The 19,996-nt window shown below is 53.8% G+C and overlaps 1 protein-coding gene across 1 annotated transcript; it reads right to left on the reverse strand.

The window, feature by feature from the left end:
* Positions 1 to 438: 438 nt before the first annotated feature.
* Positions 439 to 6,355, reverse strand: LOC100384463 (uncharacterized). The gene is made up of 8 exons (NM_001176995.1): positions 5,740 to 6,355; positions 5,520 to 5,602; positions 2,666 to 2,674; positions 2,494 to 2,582; positions 1,714 to 1,787; positions 1,577 to 1,627; positions 1,426 to 1,502; positions 439 to 1,179 (listed from the first exon to the last, which is right to left on the reverse strand). Exons 1-8 carry the CDS (start codon positions 6,198 to 6,200, stop codon positions 737 to 739), a joined length of 1,287 nt encoding a protein of 428 aa, NP_001170466.1. The 5' UTR covers positions 6,201 to 6,355; the 3' UTR covers positions 439 to 736.
* Between the last annotated feature and the right edge of the window lie 13,641 nt (positions 6,356 to 19,996).

Genomic DNA, 19,996 nt, shown 5'->3' on the forward strand with positions numbered 1-19,996 from the left:
ACCCCTCGGTCACTGATAGCGGAACATCAAAACAATGTGCCTATAATGCTTCGTGTTCGATAAGAATCCATCGATTAACAATCTTACTTCGTTCTAGGCATTTCAGCTTTGCTGAATACATAGACTTCACTAGATATATACTTATATAAAAAAAATAAAAGGTAAAAGTAACATATTAAACAATCAAAATATCTTATAGTAACGTATCGAAAGTAAAAAAATGTCTCATAATTTAAAACCTAAAAGGAAAAAAAAGCCAAATGCTCATAATTTAAAATCTAAAAGGAGGCAAATGCTTTAAAGCCGTTAAAGAGTAACATATTTAAAAAAAACATAATGTCTTACAATTAAAAAAACAAAATGTTTTATAGTTACGTATCTAAGAAAACTAAAACATCTCACAATTTAAAATCTAAACGGAGGTGAATGCTCATTACGGGAGAGACTAACCACACATCCAGTGTTGTTTCTCATTAACAATGTAGCACTTCGTCTGTGGTGAATGCCTTAAGCCATTCCGGTAGAGAGATCATACACCCGATAATATCATCTAGTTAGCTTGACTAGACTCTTGGATGCCTTTGTACACCAAAATACGATACACCAAAATACGACAAACAAACGGCACAATGTATGTTATACCCCGCTATCTTCAGGGCTCAGGCTATCAGTTCCATGAACGTACCCCCGACCCCGAGCCACACAAGCAAAACAACCAGCATTTCAGATAGCACTGTCAGTTCGCAGCAGAGTTGGCCAGCTGCACGAGACCGTCCACGATTTCCAGCTTGCTGCCAAGCTGCACCTTCTGCTCCCCCGGGTCACCGCAGGGGCAGGGCCAGTACAAGCTGGGCTCCCCGAACCCCAAGTTGTTGTAGCTCGGCAGAGCCTGAGCTAGTGAGTGCTGCGACGGCAGCGGCTGCAGGAGGTTGGTGAGGAAATACGGTGGCAAGCTGTTGCTCGACTGCTGGGACTGGGAGAACGAACGAGCGCTCAGAGCGGCCTGGTCTTCTGCCTCCGGAGCTGGCTTCTGAATCAGCTTCCTCCCCAGGATGGGGATGTCTCGTTGAGCGATCGCTAGCAGGTTGTACCGGCTGGGCTCGAAGTTGGTCACGGCATTCTCGCCCCTGAACTTCAGTGCCGCGATGTCGTACGCCTCTGCAGCCTCTTGCTCGGTTGCTGCAAGGAGCAGGGTTTATGTTATTAGTGCAGATGAGTCATGAGTGAGACCAAATCACTCATAAAAATAACCATTGCATTTGCATAATGAAACATGCGCTATTTATTTTTAAGGAAACTAAGAATATGACCATAGTTCTCCTGTACACAAGTCCACTTCCATGCCACGCTCCGGTTTAAAAAAGAACAGCCTAAATTCATTCAGGATCTTTAGTATGAGGAGAAATCAAAATTACAGGCCCTTACCGAAAGTTCCAAGATACAGATCCTTGTTCCCTGCAACACGGCCGATTCTTGCCTGCCAGCGTCCATGTTGGTGGTGCCTGACAACAAATCAAGTGAAAATGACTGCCAAAAAAGATATCGATCATGATGGCCTACTGTAACTGAAACTTACTTTGTTACTCCTCTGTAGATTGATGCTCCTCTAGAAAAGCCACTGCTCTTCCTGAAGATTGACACGTTGAATTTGTAAGCATGCATGGAAGCAGCCATGGACGTGTAGCTGCAGAAGTATGAAGTTATAAAAAATACCTCCTCAGTGATGCTACAACATCACGCCTGTTCATGTTCTGCATATCCTGTATCTCTCTGATGTAGTTCTCTCTCTGGAAAGAGATGCTCCATTTTTCAGTCAATATGTCATGAGCAAAGATGTGAGTACACCTATAAAGTTCTGTTTGTGCTATATTATGGAAAATGAACATATGACGTGTATATGCCCAGTTCACAGCCAGCATTTTTTTTTTGAACAAAAGGCAGGAGATCTGCCAGATTTTATTGATAAGAAGAATAACAAGAAGTTTTAAGGCATTACAGAGACAGGAGCAATGACAGAAGCCCAACCCTATCAGAAAAGGAAAAAAACAGACCCTACTAAATGGCAGCTAAGGCGGCAACTAGGTGCCTAGCCGCCATTCTCCAGGCATAATTCAACGTGTTAATCATAATGTTGCTAAAACAGACCCTCACACTCAAGGATTGGTGTTTAAATCTGATTTTGGTAAATTAGATGGTATATAATCATGATGTTGCTACTGAGTTGATTTTCAGAGTGGAAACAAGAAATTTATGACCTGCAGGTTGAAACAAGAAATTGTATGCTCTTTTTATGCAAAAGAAAAGGTGAAGTGTGATGATGTTCAATGCAGGCCTGTATATTCTGACATAGCACCCGGATGCCTTATTATGTGAAATATCCAAACTGAACTGCGATGCTTGCTTTGTGGTTTATTGATACGCAGCTCACCTTAAGTGACACTGGAAAAACTGATGTGTTCAATATTCAGAAACGAGAAGACTTAAAACACTTACAGGGAAGTTAGTAGTAGCATTATCACCCCAATACTTCAGAGCGGCAATGTCATATGCCCTTGCAGCCTTATCTTCTTTGTCGTAGCCACCTGAACCAAAGGTATTTTAAGCTTCTACTTAACAATATGCTAAAAGACTTGAAAAACAAAAGATATGAGATAACTGCTCGTACCCAAATAGACTGCAGAACATCCGCATATAGTCAGCAGGATAATGGATACAAAAAGAGTAGACGTGAGAAACCACAGTTAGTTAATTAGAACGAAAAGAGAACAGAAAATACACATTTTGCAAAGTTGAATACTATGAACTACTCGCCTCTATTCCAATTTATAGGTCGCCTTATCTTTTGTCCTAGCTCTTAAGTCAAATTTCTTTAATTTGACCAAGTTTTATAGAATAATGCACCAACACCTACAACATTGCATTAGTTTCGTTGAATCCACTATGATTTTTTTAGAAAACATTTATTTGGCATGATAAATATTAATGTATTTTCTCAAAATATTGGTCAAATTTACATATGTTGACTGAGGGAAAAGCTATATTGACTGTAATTTAGAACGGTGTGAGTACTTTACAATTTGTATCTTATTTCTAACATGTGTAACATTTGTAGTAAGCCCACAGAAGTTTAACAACAAAATTTTTAATATTCTTCACCTTCTACTTGTCATCTTGTCATACACAACAGCTGCAACAATAATTCAGCAACCAGGTGCAGCAATTCATTGTGAAGTTATAGCACTAATTTTGCTGCAGTCAGTTATAGCACTAGTACATGATGTTCTAGCAAGGCACATCTGCATCATTGAATGCCTATCATCCAACAAGTGCAAATGGTGAAGATGAACAGGGATACAAGAAAAGAAATGAAATAAAAACATGTCACTGCAAGCATTGCTAAGCTGTTGGTGCTCTAGCTAGCGTTACACCAAAAAAGTGTCACTTAGGGTTATGTTCAGGTCAAACTTTGTTTAGTTTGACTAGATTTATAGAAAACGTATTATCAACCTTTGTATCTAAAAAATGTTTATTATGAAAAAATATTTAGCAAATATTATAATAATACTTACTCTCTCTGTTGACTAGACTTAATGTATACTTAATGCATATGTTTGATATATATTTGTAAATTCGTCATCATCTATTTGAATATAAACATAAAAACTAAGTGCTAAACAAACCTATTTTAGGATGGATGAAGTATTATTTACAAATATTAATAATTACTTGTATATATTTTGTTAATATTAAATATTCGACTTCTCAAAAGTCGAAAGAACACTCTTTGTGCGACTGGGACAGTATACACTTCCAACTTCAATTTCGATACAATTTTTTTTAAAAAAAATCCATGTATGGCAGCTCGAAAAGATGGGAAACCTTGTTCGCCACTCGCCAGGAGCAGCAGTGTCTGTGGCTAGGTAGTTATGCGGGATCTTATTCCGTGTTCATTTACTCTCTGTGCTATCAAGGCTGAGATGATATCAGAGCTAGATTACTCACGTATACACTAGATTTAAAGTGATCATATGAGCACGGAGCACAGAATATGTTTACTGTTATGCGTGCCTATCACTATCAGTCTATCCAAAAGACACAAGACTTCCGTGAACGTCAACTGGAAAACACGTCGCTGCAGGTGAGAAACTTGGGGTATTAGCACTCCAGCTAGCATTACAAAAGTGCCCAGGCAATCCATTTTAAAAATGCAAAACACTGTCCACGTACGGCCGGTCCAGCCAAAACAGAACGAGAAACTTGGGGTATGTTTGGATTGCTACCTTTGACCTTCAAAACAAAAAAAAGATGTTGACCGTTGGTAACTTACATGTTTGGATGGGTTCCAAATATTGGCCTGGTAAAGTCACGTGCCTAGCTTTCTAGTTATTTTGGCCTGCCAAAGTTGGCTAATTCTTGGTCAGCCAAAATAGACGCCAAAGTTTGGCCGGCCCATGCATTGACACAGGTAACTTTGGGCACTATCAAACGCACCCTTGGCGTCGAAGAAATATGCATGCACCAAAATCGAGTAAAGTGTAAAGCCTGGAGTCTATAGAACCCTGGCAAGTTGAACTGCCATGTACGTGCTCGATCGCCCGCGGCAGGCTGATTCCGACGCCAGGCCGAGGAGATTACTGCCCAACATTTCAGATAGACTCACTATAAACCCCGCAACAAAACTGATTTAACCCGAACAAGAGAAGCAAAAGAGGCATGTCTACCCTCTACCGTCTACCGGTCTACGTGCCTGACGCCTGCACTGCACGGTCAAAAGCCTCAAAAGGGAAGGCCCCGGTTCCGCAGAGAATCCGGGGACTGTGCGCGAGTGGTATGGTCTCCTGTGGTCATCATAGCTTTGCGGTTGCAAGGGATGCTGGTCGCTACGTCCTTTCCTGAGACGGCGGCGTCCCATCAAAAACGGGATCCCCCCATCAAGACCCTCTTTGTCCCCGTACAGAAAAGATGCAACAAGAGAGATCCCGCCCGTCCCGTCCCGGCCCGGCACACATTTCACTGAACCCGCTTCTTAGGGTATATTTGTTTACCCCAATGAATTATATAATCTGGATTATTTTTGTAGGATTATATAATCTGGATTATATAATTTGGATTATATAATCTGAGTAGTCATGTTTGTTTACTCAGATTATTTGGCGTGTTTCTGTTGGGCGGCGGGCTTCTCCGATCCGATAGACGCAAAAACGATTCGGTAGATTATAATGGCAATGGTGGGTAATTACTAGGAAACTTGAAAAGGTAGTGAGAAAGTGGAAAAAAATAATCTGAAATAAGTATCTCCTCACTTGCTTATGGATTATCATAATCCGAGGGGTTAGATTATATAATCTGGGCAAATAAGCTAGACTGTTTGTTTGCCTCTTAGGATTATTTAATCTAGATTATATAATCTGGGGGTAAACAAAAAGGCCCTTAAGCTGCTTTATAATAAATATTAAATACTATTCAGAGAGGATTATTAGATACAGGAATCAGGATTGGTTGACGGCGGGGTTAATTACCTTGGCGCCCCTTGCGCTTCTGGCCTTCCTTACGGCACGTGTTGTCCCACAGGTGCGCCTCGTACCGCCCCGTCCACCTGTGCCTGACCCACACGTGTGGAGCAGTGTTAATCACGTGACAGCCGTTAATTACACTTCCTAACCACGCTTACTCTAACTAAGAACATCTACTAGCTAGTCCACCTGCTACCGATGCGCTCATGCGCACGCATGCTGGTACCTGGTCACCCCGCGGTAGATGGAGGTCCTCTGGGACTGGGAGGTGGTTTGCACGAGCGGCAGCGCCGGGGACGGTGGTGGTGAGGGCGCAGGGTCGCGTGCGCGCGAGAAGGTGTTGCGGTCCGCAGCGACGGCAGTCGTCACCTCCCACGAAACCTGCCCAGGCGCAGGCTGGCCCAAGAGCGAGAAGGATCCGGCGGTTGTGACCTCACACGCTAGGGCTCCGAGACCCTGGTCGGAGCTACTGCCGCCGCAGCAGTTCGCCCCGGGGCACGAGGGCAGCAGGAGGAGGGTCTGGTCGGTACCAGCCTCGCCAAGGAGAGCGGCGTCGGCGGAGGCGAGGAAGTCCTCATCCGTGAAGCCGTCGAAGGGGAGGAGCGGCGGGTTCGTCAGGGCGCCCGCCCCCAGCATCATGGACGGCGCGTAGGCGAGCGAGATGGCGCCGTTCGTCGGTGGCGACATCCACGATCGGCCGCAGACTCTTCCTCGTCCTGGGTTTCTGGTGGGTGTTTTTCTCCTTCGGGCTTCGGCGGATAAGAAGAGAAGAGAAACAAACACGAGGAGCCGGGGGAAGAGGGCGGCGCGGCGCGGCGCGCGCGGAAGAAGCGGCGGAGAGGCGGGGGAAAGGAGGTGGAGGGGAGGACGGAGGACCGGATACTTATAGGCGTGGGATGAAAATGATGGGGCAGGAGGTCAGGCGCTTCGGGCGCGCTTCTTCTCCGGTCTTCATGTCTGCCGTCTGCGGAAGCGGAACGCCGGAATCAGACAAAAATTATCGAAGCTGTGCCTGGGGGTGGTCTCCGCCAGCGCTGGGGCCGGGTCTTCCGCACTGCTGTGCTGTGCTGTTTTGGCTGCGGCTTCGCAATGCGGCGAACAGCTACGGCGGTTTCGGTTTAAAAAAGATGGTCAGACTCAGAAGGTAGGCGCGCGTGTGTCACAGACTCACAATTCAAAATCGAAGGAAGCTGTTGCGAAAAATTTTAGGGGCTGTTTGGTTCGTGGCTAAACCTGCCACACTTTGCCTAAGGTTAGTCATTCGAATTGAATAACTAACTTTAGGCAAAAAAGTTAGGCAAAGTGTGGCAAATTAGTCATCAAACCAAACAGGCCCTTAGTCTCGCAAAACATGGAGTACTCAATGTACACCAGAGCCATATTCGTTTTGCTTTATTGGTTAAGTACTTTTTTTCTATATTTCAGGTGTCTATTTTTTTAGATGCAAACATTATTCTCGTTGGTTAAGTCTAACGTTCTTCTTGGTCAGACCTTTTAGCAAAGCACGTGAGAGAATATCTAGCTTGGTTCTAATCTCTTTGTCCTAGATTGTAAGATATCTAGATTTTTAGACCGTCAAAACATATCAAATTTAACAAAACAATAAGTATTATTATATTATTTATTAGCTACATTTTTAGTAACTTGTTTTATTTATAGATCTTTATGTTTTTATAATTTTAGTCAAATTCAAGATGCTTTGACTTTTAACAAATTGAAATACCTTTTTATTTTCGAATGGAGGGGGTCAGTTAATTAGAACGGAGTAAGTTAGCTGACATCAAACATACAGCTAAGACCCGATGGCTTTTTGCGTACTATACATATTAACTCACTGCAGCTTCCTACCAGTAAAGGTTATTGCATTATTATAGGATATTTATCCCTACAGCTGTTATTTATCACCACGGTCATCCAAGAATATTGGACATGACCCATGAATATTAGCCAGTAGCGAACTAGACTCCGGCTTCTCCTCTATAGTGTTTAGTGTTTACGGTACTCACATGGAGAAAGACGACAACCACGCTTGTTGATTCGGGTGTGGATGCAACGTAGTGTCTTTGAGCTGGCACTCGGATAGTGTCACGTAGATGTGGATGTCATATTTCACCGGCGTGTGACTCATGGGATTGAAACATGTGTTTTTATATTATTTTTTTCTTTTGCAATTAGAAGTCTAAAACTAATATTTAGTATAAGTCTGATGGTGTCCACGAAAGAGTAATGCTTCTACATGTTGGTGCTACATATTAAAGCCAGTTGTTCGGACTCCTGCAACTAGAGTTAACAATAAACTCTAAATTTTAGACTATAAGATTTAAGAATCGGATCGGCTTAAAATCGAGTCATATTTTTATTCATTTTTAAAGTAAGTTTTATTTAAGGTCCTAACATTTTTCGAAGAAATATTTGAATTATAATCCATTATCATCCCTACCTGCAGATGTGATCTATAGAAACACAACACTATGTAAATAGTAAAAACCGTTATAAATTAAAGTCAAACAAACAATCTGCCTGATTGCTGATTGCTGCTAAAGCGCGTTCAAACATCTCGACATATATATTTTTATAGGGCCTCAGCTACTAAGGACCATCGCTCTCAGAGCCCATTGGCCCAGGGCCATGTCCTTGCTCCGGCCACGACAAAAGCTTGATCCTTTGAGCAACTTGAACTCATGACACTTCCAAAAACGACATCTACATCAAATCACGTTAACTAGTGTTAAAAACGATCGAAAAAACTAGATTATTTTTTGTTTTATATATTTTTGATCGGAACAAAAACGAAAACAAAAAACCAACAATCGGAATATGAGATCGAAATTGTCCGTTATTCGAAAACGGTCGAAAACGATAATCTCTAGTCAGAATAATAAATATTTTATAGTTTCCACTGATGTCGGTGTTTCGAGACCGGGGGGTCCCTGGGTCGACGAGTGAAATGTCGTCGCGTGCCCCAGCCCAGATGGGTCGGCGCGAGGCCGAGCGCGAAGGGGGGAAGTGAGGTCGCCGGAGGCGGGCGTGAGAGAGGTGAAAATCCCGCGGCCTTCATGTTCGTCCCGCGCCCAGGTCGGGTGCACTTGCAGTAGGGGGTTACAAGCGTCCACGCGGAAGAGGGAGCGAGCGGCCTCACGCGAGCGCCTGTCTCATCCTTGTCCCCGCGCGGTCAACCCTCTGTAAGAGGGCCCTGGTCCTTCCTTTTATAGGCGTAAGGAGAGGATCCAGGTGTACAATGGGGGGTATAGCAGAGTGCTACGTGTCTAGCGGAGGGGAGCTAGCGCCCTAAGTACATGCCATCGTGGCAGCCGGAGAGGTTTTGGCACCCGGTTCGTGTGATGTCGTGGCCGTCGGAGGAGCGCCGGAGCCTAACGGAAGGACAACTGTCGGGGCTGTCGAGTCCTTGCTGACGTCTTCTTGCTTCCGTAAGGGGGCGGAGAGCTGCCGTCGTCAGGGAGTGTGCGGGCGCCATCATTGCCTATCTAGCGGAGCGAGCCAGATGGGACGCCGGTCTTGTTCCCCGTAGCCTGAGTCAGCTTGGGGTAGGGTAATGATGGCGCCTCCTGTTGACGTGGTCGGCCCGCGCCCTAGGTTGGGCGATGTGGAGGTTCCTCCGAAGTCGAGGTCGAGTCTATCTTCCGTGGTCGTGGTCGAGTCCGAGCCTCTGGGTCGGGCGAGGCGGAGGCTGTCGGCTGAGGCCAGGGCTGAGTCCGAGCCCTGGGGTCGGGCGAAGCGGAGTTCGTCGTCTTCTGGGGCTGAGCCCAAGTCCGAGCCCTCGGTCGGGCGGAGCAGAGTTCGTCGTCTTCTGGGGTTGAGCCCAAGTCCGAGCCCTGGGTCGGGCGGAGCGGAGTTCGACGTCTTCAGGGGCTGAGCCCAAGTCCGAGCCCTGGGTCGGGCGGAGCGGAGTTCGCCGTCTTCCGGGGCTTAGCCCGAGTTCGAGCCCTGGGTCGGGCGGAGCGGAGTTCGCCGTCTTCCGGGGCTTAGCCCGAGTCCGAGCCCTGGGTCGGGCGAAGCGGAGTTCGCCATCTTCCGGGGCTTAGCCCGAGTCCGAGCCCTAGGTCGGGCGAAGCGGAGTTCGCCGTCTTCCAGGGCTTAGCCCGAGTCCGAGCCCTGGGTTGGGCGAAGCGGAGCTTCCTATGGTGCCTGAGGCCGGGCCTGACTGCTTGTCAGCCTCACTCTGTCAAGTGGCACTGCAGTCGGTACGGCGCAGGCGGCGCTGTCCTTCTGTCAGGCCGGTCAGTGGAGCGGCGAAGTGACTGCGGTCACTTCGGCTCTGCCGACTGAAGGGCGCGCGTCAGAATAAAGGTGTCAGGCCACCTTTGCATTAAATGCTCCTGCGATTTGGTCGGTTGGCGCGGCGATTTGGTCATGGTTGCTTCTTGGCGAAGACAAGGCCTAGGGCGAGCCGGAAATATGTTCGTCGCTGGAGGGGGGCCTCGGGCGAGACGGAGATCCTCCGGGGTCGGCTGCCCTTGTCCGAGGCTAGGCTCGGGCGAGACGTGATCGAGTCCCTCGAATGGACCGATCCCTGACTTAGTCGCACCCATCAGGCCTTTGCAGCTTTGTGCTGATGGGGATTACCAGCTGAGAATTAGGAGCCTTGAGGGTACCCCTAATTATGGTCCCCGACAGTAGCCCCCGAGCCTCAAAGGGAGTGTTAGCACTCGCTTGGAGGCTTTTGTCGCACTTTTTTGCAAGGGGATCAGCCTTTCTCGATTGCGTTTTGTTCTAGTGGGTGCGCGCGAGCGCACCCGCCGGGTGTAGCCCCCGAGGCCTCGGAGGAGTGGTTTGACTCCTCCGAGGTCTTAATGCCTCGCGTAATGCTTTGGCTGGTCTGGACGTTCCCTCATGCGAGCTGGCCGTAGCCCGGGTGCACGGTCGGGTTCCAAGTTCTCGGGCTGGTATGTTGACGCTGTCAACGGTTTGGCCGGAGCCGGGTTTGCGAGAGCAGCCCCCGAGCCTCTGCACAGGGCGAGTGGACGATCAGGGACAGACTCGACTTTTTTACATACGCCCCTGCGTCGCCTTTCCGCAAGGAGGAGGGGGGAAAGCGCCATGTTGCCCTCGGTGGGCGTCGAACATGGTGTCTCCGGTGAGCTGCTGGCGGGTAATCCGAGCGGACGTCCGTGCCCCATTCGCTAGGGGTCGGCTAGAGGCCCAGAGGCGCGCCCAAAAGTACTTGCGGGTGATCTGCCGGACCCGGTCCCCTGTCGACGGGGTCCGAGGGCTCGATGCCTCCCTCTGATGGGATTCCGTTACAAGATCGTTCTCGCTGGTCTCGGAAATGTCCTAGGGTACCTCGGGAGTGCAGCCCGAGCCTTGGTTATGTATCGAACGTACCCATGGTCATCCCTCGCTCTATGTCTGAGGCGGCTGTGAACCCTTCGAGGGCCAGCCTTCGAACCCCTGATCAGTAGTGGGCGCGGAGCCCGAGTAGCCTGAGGCGGTCGTTGAACCCTTCCGAGGGGCCGGCCTTCGAACCTCTGACCAGTAGTGGGCATGGAGCCCACGCGCTCTGAGGCGGCTGTTGAACCCCTCCGAGGGGCCAGCCTTCGAACCTCTGATCAGTAGGGAGGCTCGGAGCCTGGTTCCTTCACGGGGAAGGATCCTTTTCGGGGTATCCCCCTTTCCCGGTCCCTGTTGTAAGAGAGAGAAAGAGGAAAAGGAAAAGGGTACGAAATTGAACGACGTGGCGTACCTTTTTTGACGCGGTCATTATGGTGAAGGCGAAACGTCGCTCGCTTCCCCTGCCAGAGGCGCCGCCTTTCCCGCCGCGGAGTTAATGCGACGGGGCGTGCGGTTCGCGGGGCGGCCGTTGCGCGTGCGCGAGCCGTTCGAGGAACGGAACACGGGCGTGTCGTCTTCACGCCGTGAGAGAGGGTTCTCTCGCTGCCCCCGGATGGGACGTAAGCCTGGCTGATGACGTGACCGCTGCTCCTGCCCGCTTGCCACCGCCATTACTGCCGGCCCATTTTGGCCGCATTGACCGTCGCGCCAGGCTGGCGCTGCTGGGTCGTGCGTAGGGTTGCCTTGAGTCGCGGTACTGGTTCCGCAGTCGAGGAGGCGTGGCAGTGGCGCAGGTGGCGGTGCAGTTGCTCGCACGCAGCATCTGGCGCGCCGGTTGCATGACGCGTGGGCCTGGGCCTCCATGCTGGGCGTGTTGGAAGTCGGAGAAGTGCGCCCACTTGGCGCGGTTGCATGCCGCCTGCATGGGTGCTCGCCCTTCCGCCCGCTGGTCTGGGCAAAAGTGGAGGGCCGCTTGTAACCGCTGGGCGGTTGCATGCACCGCGCGCGGCGGTTTGGCTTCTTCTGCTCTGGGCCGGCTTGCGTGACGTGTGGGACCCAGCCCCCGCGCCGTAGGGGGGAGGACCTTGGAGCGTGTTGGAGAAGACTCAGCCCACGACGGCTGGGGACGCAAGTAGGGAGAGTCGCCTTTAAAAGGTGGGTGACCCCCTTGAAAGGCGACCATGTCTTCGTGCTCCCTTATGCATCGTGTCTTTCCACCTTCCAAGCCCCCGGATGGAGGATGCCTGCAGCCCTTCCGCCTTGTCGTTGGGGGAACGCAACTCCGTGGGAGTTGGTACCTTTCAGCCATCGTTCGGCTTCAAGGATTTTCATCATGCAGCCCGGTTGCACCCCTCTGCCGGCGGTCACCCAAGACGGTGACCACCAGCCCCTGGATGGGGAGAGGCAAGCCGGGCTGTGATCTTGGCCCCGCCCTCAGCTTCAAGGATGTTCATCATCCTTGCTGGGGCGGAGAGCGAGGCGAGCCGGGGCTCTACCTCCCTCGCGTGCCGGCTGGCCACCTCTTCTTCCAGCTTCTGGTGGTGGAAACCATCCTCCGGCTCTGCGGAGGAGGCATCCTCCAGCCATGCCGGGGAGGGCGAACTGTTGCTGCCCAGCTAGGATGCAACATTCCGCCCTCTTCCTCGCTTTCGTGGCGAGGACGGGAGCGAGGACCTGCCGGTGCGCTTTGGAGCGGCCCGCTCTTTTGCTTTGATGGCTGGTTCGCGTCCCTTGAGCGGGAACGCGAACGAGAGCCTTCCGGTGTCTGCGTCCGTCCTGGGACCATGGCTGCTGCTGCAGAGGTCGCTGGCGAGTCACCCGGAACTCGTCGCCCCGCAGGCTCCCCGGTGTGGAGGTTGTTCATACCCGCGGGGACGGAACCGGAGTTCTGTTTGCAATGGCACCTTGAATGCCGGTCTTTTTGTTCATTGTGGCTGTCGAGGCCTGAACACGTATGTATTTTTGGCACGGAGCCGTGTTTTTTCCTCATTTTCGAGCACTAAGACTCGCATGTTGGTTGTCTGAACCGCTTCACTAAGCGTGAGTCGCCCCGTGTAAAGGTGACGAGTGAGGTATCTGTATCCCGGAGGCGTAGGAGTCCCTCGGCTCGGTCAGCCTTGTTGTCCGAGGCTTCTCTTGCCTAGTTAAAGGAACCCCTCGGCCGCTCTTCGATGAGCCGAGGCCAGGGGTAGCGGTGTCAGCACGGACAGAGGCAGAGTTGGCTCGAAAAAGAAGACTTGGTCGGCCGGAGCCTGGCCGGGTCGTCCGTTAGCGGGACCGACGCCAGAATTGATCTGCCGAGGCCTCGGGTCGGGCTGATGTCCTCGGAGGACAGCTAGCAGAGGCCTCGGGGTGACCAGCCGAGCCGCCCGCTCGGGCTGGACTTTCGGAGGAGACCCGGGCGGCGATGGCCCGGGCGTGATGATGAAGTCGTCCTTCAGAGTGGAGATCCTCGGACCGCGTCGCCGTCCGAGGCTAGGTCGGACCTCGTCGAAGGTGTTGTTGACGCCGAGGGTGCTGCGGCTCCCTTCAACTGTCCAGATCCGAGCCTGCAGGATCGGATTATCTTGTAGTGTGTGTTTTCTGCGGCCGCTGAGGCCCAAACACACCCTCGCCGTGTTGTAAAGTTGCGCTTCTTTTCCTCTTGTTTCGAGTATCTGGACTTTTTCGTCGATAACAGAATTGTCTGTGCGAGCGAGAGTTGCTTTTCACGGAAGGTGATGAGTGAGGTATCCGTATCCCGGAGGCGTAGGAATCCCTCGGCTCGGTCGGCCTTGCCGCTTACGAGCGCTCTTGCCTGTCCATGGGGTTCTGTCACCGACGCAGTCGAGAAGGCCCGAAGAACCGCTTCGGCAGAGGAGCTTTCGAACGTGAAGACTTGTTCAGTCCGCGGAATCACTTATCCGAGCATGAGTTACTTATCGCAGAAGGCGATGAGTGAGGTATCCGTATCCCGGAGGCGTAGGAGTCCCTCGGCTCGGTCAGCCTTGGCTGCTTACGTGTACTCCGTCGTTTTCAGGATCCACTTTCGAAGTAGTCGAAAAGCACGAAAGACATTCTGGCAGAAAGGATCTTTTTTCGAGGAAAAAATTCAACGCAGAGGGGGTTCCCCCCCTTTTAGCCCCCGAGGGAGGGTCGGGCTTTGCCGAGGCAAGGCTGACCCTTCCTTGACGACTAAACTTTACGTAGGAGCGAGGTATATGAACAACTTGAAAACATCTTAAGGATAGAAGCGACGTAGCTGTTGGATGTTCCAAGCGTTGCTGTAGACCTCACCTTGGCTGCTGGCCAGCTTGTACGTTCCGGGCTTCAGAACTTTGGCGATGACGAACGGCCCTTCCCAGGGAGGCATGAGCTTGTGCCACCCTCGGGTGTCCTGTCACATCCGAAGCACCAGGTCCCCCACCTGGAGGTCTCGGGACCGGACCCCTCGGGCGTGGTAGCGTCGTAGGGACTGCTGGTACGGTGCCGAGTGTAGTAGGGCCTTGTCCCGAGCCTCTTCCAGCTGGTCCAGCGAGTCTTCTCGACTAGCTTGGTTGCTTTGGTCGGCGTAGGCCTTCGTCCTCGGGGAACCGTATTCTAAGTCAGTGGGCAAGATGGCCTCGGCCCCATAGACTAGAAAGAACGGCGTGAAGCCCGTGGCTCGGCTCGGCGTTGTCCTCAGGCTCCAGACCACCGAGGGGAGTTCCTTCATCCATCGCTTGCCGAACTTGTTGAGGTCGTTGTAGATCTGAGGCTTGAGTCCTTGTAGAATCATGTCGTTGGCACGCTCTACTTGCCCATTCGTCATGGGGTGAGCCACGGCGGCCCAGTCCACTCGGATGTGGTGATCCTCGCAGAAGTCCAGGAACTTTCTGCCGGTGAACTAGGTGCCGTTGTCGGTGATGATGGAGTTCGGGACCCCAAAATGATGGATGATGTTGGTGAAGAACGCCACCGCCTGCTCGGACCTGATGCTGTTTAGGGGTCGGACCTCGATCCACTTGGAGAATTTGTCGATGGCGACCAACAGGTGCGTGTAGCCCCCGGGTGCCTTCTGCAAGGGGCCAACGAGGTCCAGACCCCACACGGCAAAAGGCTAGGTGATGGGTATGGTCTGCAGAGCCTGAGCAGGCAGGTGGGTCTGCCTTGCGTAGAACTGACACCCTTCGCAGGTGCGGACAATTCTAGTGGCGTCGGCCACCGCCGTCGGCCAGTAGAAACCTTGCTAGAAAGCGTTTCCGACAAGGGCTCGAGGCGCTGCGTGATGGCCGCAAGCCCCCGAGTGTATCTCTCGTAGGAGTTCCTGACCTTCGGCGATGGAGATGCATCGCTGGAGGATGCCTGAGGGGCTGCGGTGGTAGAGCTCCTTCCCATCTCCCAGCAAGACGAACGACTTGGCGCGTCGCGCCAACCGCCGAGCCTCGGCTCGGTCGAGGGGTAGCTCTCCTCGGTGGAGATATTTCAGGTACGGGGTCTGCCAATTTTGATTAGGCGTGACCCCGCTTCGCTCCTCCTCGACGCGCAGTGCCTCACCCTCGGGGGCCGAGGGTGCCTCGGGCTGAACCGAGGGTGCCTCGGGCCGTGCCGAGGATGCCTCGGACTGAGCCAAGGATACCTCGGGCTGGGCCGAGGGTGCCTCGGGCTCGGGCGTGTCGTTGATCTTGATGGAGGGTTGATGCAGGTCTCGGGAGAAGACGTCCTGGGGAACCGTTGTTCGCCCCGAGGCTATTTTAGCCAGCTCGTCTGCAGTCTCGTTGTAGCGCCGGGCGATGTGGTTGAGCTCGAGCCCGTAGAACTTGTCTTCCAGGCGCCGAACCTCATCGCAGTAGGCCTCCATCTTCGGGTCGCGGCAGTGGGAGTTCTTCATGACTTGGTCGATGACGAGCTGCGAGTCACCGCGAGCGTCGAGGCGTCGGACCCCTAGCTCGATGGCGATCCGCAACCCGTTGACTAGAGCCTCGTACTCAGCCACATTGTTGGACGCCGGAAAATGGAGGTGCAGCACGTAGCGTAGGTGCTTCCCGAGGGGCGAGATGAAGAGTAGGCCTGCGCCGGCTCCTGTCTTCATCAACGACCCGTCGAAGAACATGGTCCAGAGCTCCGATTGGATCGGAGCTGTTGGGAGTTGGGTGTCGACCCATTCAGCCACGAAGTCCGCCAGGACCTAGGACTTGATGGCCTTCCGAGGGGCGAACGAGATTGCTTCGCCCATGATTTCCACCGCCCACTTTGCGATTCTACCCGAGGCCTCTCGGCACTGGATGATCTCCCCCAGGGGGAAGGATGACACCACAGTTACCGGATGGGACTCGAAGTAGTGTCGCAGCTTCCGCCGCGTCAGGATCACCGCGTACAACAGCTTCTGAACTTGTGGGTAGCGGATCTTGGTTTCGGACAGTACCTCGCTGACGAAGTAGACTGGCCTCTAAACGGGCAATGCATGCCCCTCTTCTTGCCTCTCAACCACAATCGCGGCGCTAACCACCTGGGTGGTCGCGGCGACGTAGATCAAGAGGGCTTCTCTGGCAGTTGGGGGCACCAAGATAGGCGCATTCGTGAGGAGCGCCTTCAGGTTCCCGAGGGCTTCCTCGGCCTCGGGGGTCCAAGTGAAGCACTCGGCCTTCCTTAAGAGGCGGTACAGAGGCAGACCTCTTTCGCCGAGGCGTGAGATGAAGCGGCTCAGAGCCGCGAGACATCCCATGACCCTCTGTACGCCCTTCAAGTCCTTGATGGGCCCCATGCTAGTGATGGCTGCGATCTTCTCCGGGTTGGCTTCGATGCCCCGTTCGGAGACGATGAACCCCAAGAGCATGCCTCGGGGTACCCCGAAGACACACTTTTCGGGATTGAGCTTCACGCCTTTCGCCTTGAGACATCAGAATGTCACTTCAAGGTCGGAAAGGAGGTCGGAGGCTTTCCTCGTCTTGACTACGATGTCATCGACGTAGGCCTCGACCGTCCGGCCAATGTGTTCGCCGAACACATGGTTCATGCACCGCTGGTACGTCGCGCCCGCATTCCTCAAGCCGAACGACATGGTGACATAGCAGTACATGCCGAAGGGTGTGATGAAAGAAGTCACGAGCTGGTCGGACTCTTTCATCCTGATTTGGTGATACCCTGAGTAGGCATCGAGGAAAGACAGGGTTTCGCACCCAGCAATGGAATCCACGATTTGATCGATGCGAGGCAGAGGGTAGGGAACCTTCGGACATGCTTTGTTTAGACCAGTGTAGTCTACACACATCCACCATTTCCCTCCTTTCTTTCTCACAAGCACAGGGTTGGCAAGCCATTCGGGATGGAATACCTCTTTGATGAACCCTGCCGCCATTAGCTTGTGGATCTCCTCGCCTATGGCTCTGCGCTTTTCCTCGTCGAATCGGCGCAGAGGCTGCTTGACGGGTCGGGCTCCGGCTCGGATATCCAGCGAGTGCTCGGCGACATCCCTCGGTATGCCGGGCATGTCCGAGGGACTCCACGCGAAGACGTCGGCGTTCGCGCGGAGGAAGTCGACGAGCACTGCTTCCTATTTGGGATCGAGCTCAGAGCCGATCCATACTTGCTTGGAGGCGTCGCTGTTGGGGTCGAGGGGGACGGACTTAACCGTCTCCGCTGGCTCGAAGTTGCCGGCATGACGCTTCACGTCTGGCACCTCCTTAGAGAGGCTCTCCAGGTCGGCGATGAGGGCCTCGGACTCGGCGAGGGCCTCGGCGTACTCCACGCACTCCACGTCGCATTCGAACGCGTGTTTGTACGTGGGGCCAACGGTGATGACCCGTTGGGGCCCATCATCTTGAGCTTGAGGTAGGTGTAGTTGGGGACGGCCATTAACTTCGCGTAGCATGGCCTTCCTAGTACCGCGTGGTAGGTTCCTCGGAACCCGACCACCTCGAACATCAGGGTCTCCCTTCGGAAGTTGGAGGGCATTCCGAAGCAGACGGGAAGGTCGAGTTGCCCGAGGGGCTGGACGCGCTTCCCGGGGATGATCCCATGGAAAGGCGCAGCGCCTGCCCGGACCGAGGACAGATCGACACGCAGGAGCCCGAGGGTCTCGGCGTAGATGATGTTGAGGCTACTGCCTCCGTCCATGAGGACCTTGGTGAGCCTGACGTCGCCGACGACGGGGTCGACAACGAGCGGGTATTTTTCCAGGCTCGGCACGTGGTCGGGGTGGTCGGCTTGGTCGAAGGTGATGGGCTTGTCGGACCAGTCTAGGTAGACTGGCGCCGCCACCTTCACCGAACAGACCTTCCGACGCTCTTGCTTACGGTGTCGAGTCGAGGCGTTCGCCGCTTGCCCACCATAGATCATGAAGCAGTCGCGGACCTCGGGGAACTCTCCTGCCTGGTGATCTTCCCTCTTGTCATCGTCGCGGGCCCTGCCACCCTCCGTGGGTGGCTCGGCCCTGTGGAAGTGGCGCCGAAGCATGACGCACTCCTCAAGGGTGTGCTTAACGGGCCCCTGGTGATAGGGGCACGGCTCCTTGAGCATCTTGTCGAAGAGGTTGGCACCTCCGGGGGGTTTCCGAGGGTTCTTGTACTCGGCGGCGGCGACAAGGTCCGCGTCGGCGGCGTCGTGTTTCGCTTGCGACTTCTTCTTGCCCTTCTTCTTGGCGTCGCGCTGAGTTGACACCTCGGGGGCATCTTCCGGTGGGCGGCCCTGGGGCTGCTTGTCCTTCCGGAAGATAGCCTCGACCGCCTCCTGGCCAGAGGCGAACTTGGTGGCGATGTCCATCAGCTCGCTCGCCCTGGTGGGGGTTTTGCGACCCAGCTTGCTCACCAGGTCGCGGCAGGTGGTGCCGGCGAGGGACGCGCCGATGACATCCGAGTCGGTGATGTTGGGCAGCTCGGTGCGCTGCTTCGAGAATCGCCGGATGTAGTCCCGGAGAGACTCTCCCGGCTGCTGTCGGCAGCTTCGGAGGTCCCAGGAATTCCCAGGGCGCACGTACGTGCCCTGGAAATTGCCGGCGAAGGCTTGGACCAGGTCGTCCCAGTTGGAGATCTGCCCCAGAGGCAGGTGCTCCAACCGGGCACGAGCGGTGTCGGAGAGGAACAGGGGGAGGTTGCAGATGATGAGGTTATCATCGTCCGTTCCACCCAGTTGGCAGGCCAGCCGGTAGTCCGCGAGCCACAGCTCCGGTCTCGTCTCCCCCGAGTACTTTGTGATAGTAGTCGGGGGTCGGAACCTGGTCGGGAACGGCGCCCATCGTATGGTCCGGCTGAAAGCCTGCGGACCGGGTGGTTCGGGCGAGGGACTCTGATCCTCCCCACTGTCGTAGCGTCCTCCGCGCCTGGGGTGGTAGCCTCGGTGCACCCTCTCGTCGAGGTGGTACCGACGGTCGCGGTGATGGAGCTCATTGCCGAGGCGACCTGGGGCCGCAGGCGCTGTGTTGCGTTTGCGTCCGGTGTGGACCGAGGCTTCCTGCATGAATCGGGAAGTCGCGACATGATGTTCCGAGGGGTACCCCTGCCTTCGGGAGGCGGAGCTCTCAGCCCGTCGGACCGCAGTGCCTTCCAGGAGATTCTTGAGCTCTCCCTGGATTCGCCGCCCCTCGGCGGTTGATGGCTCTGGCATCGCACGGAGAAGCATTGCTGCTGCAGCAAGGTTCTGGCCGACCCCACTAGATGCGGGTGGCGGCCTGACCCTGACATCGTCGGTGATGCGGTGCTGGAAGCCCTGGGTAGATGACGCATTTCTCCGGCCGGAGGTTGGCCCGCCCATTCCTGCCCGACGTCCCGGCGGATCGGCTCAAGCGCTCCTGCTCCCTCGTCGAGTCTGGCCTGCACCCCGCGGATTTGCTCGAGCTGTGGGTCATGGCCCCCCGCCTGAACGGGGACCACACCTAGCTCCTGTGGGATGTCAACGCGAGGCACCGACCTAGGGAGATCACCGTCCTCCGGCATACCGAGATGGTTGCCTTCGGAGGGACCCCCTAGATCGACGTGGAAACATTCGCGGCTTGGGCCGCAGTCCTCGTCGCCGAGGCTGCGGCTACCGTCGGAACAGTCGGAAAGGCAGTAGTCGCATGCGGTCATGAAGTCCCACATGGCACTAGGGTCGCCAAGTCCAGAGAAATCCTAACAGAAGTCGGGCTCGTCATCTTCCTCGGACCCCGAGGGCCCGTAGGTCGAGACGTCCGTCAGCTGGTCCCAGGGTGACCGCATACGATACCCCAGAGGGTTTGGACTCGCCCCTGCGAGAGCGTCCGC

The sequence above is a fragment of the Zea mays genome, chromosome 1 (assembly GCF_902167145.1).
Source record: "Zea mays cultivar B73 chromosome 1, Zm-B73-REFERENCE-NAM-5.0, whole genome shotgun sequence".
NCBI classification, from domain to species: domain Eukaryota; kingdom Viridiplantae; phylum Streptophyta; class Magnoliopsida; order Poales; family Poaceae; genus Zea; species Zea mays.

Bases quoted from the DNA above. Each gene is read 5' to 3' on its own strand.
- LOC100384463 (NM_001176995.1), bottom strand. From the start codon at position 6,200: ATGTCGCCACCGACGAACGGCGCCATCTCGCTCGCCTACGCGCCGTCC. The intron at 5,603-5,739 runs GTACCAGCATGC...CGTGTGGGTCAG, and splicing joins ATCTACCGCGGGGTGACCAG to GCACAGGTGGACGGGGCGGT. The intron at 1,788-2,493 runs GTAAGTGTTTTA...ATCTCTTTCCAG, and splicing joins ATGCTACTACTAACTTCCCT to AGAGAGAACTACATCAGAGA.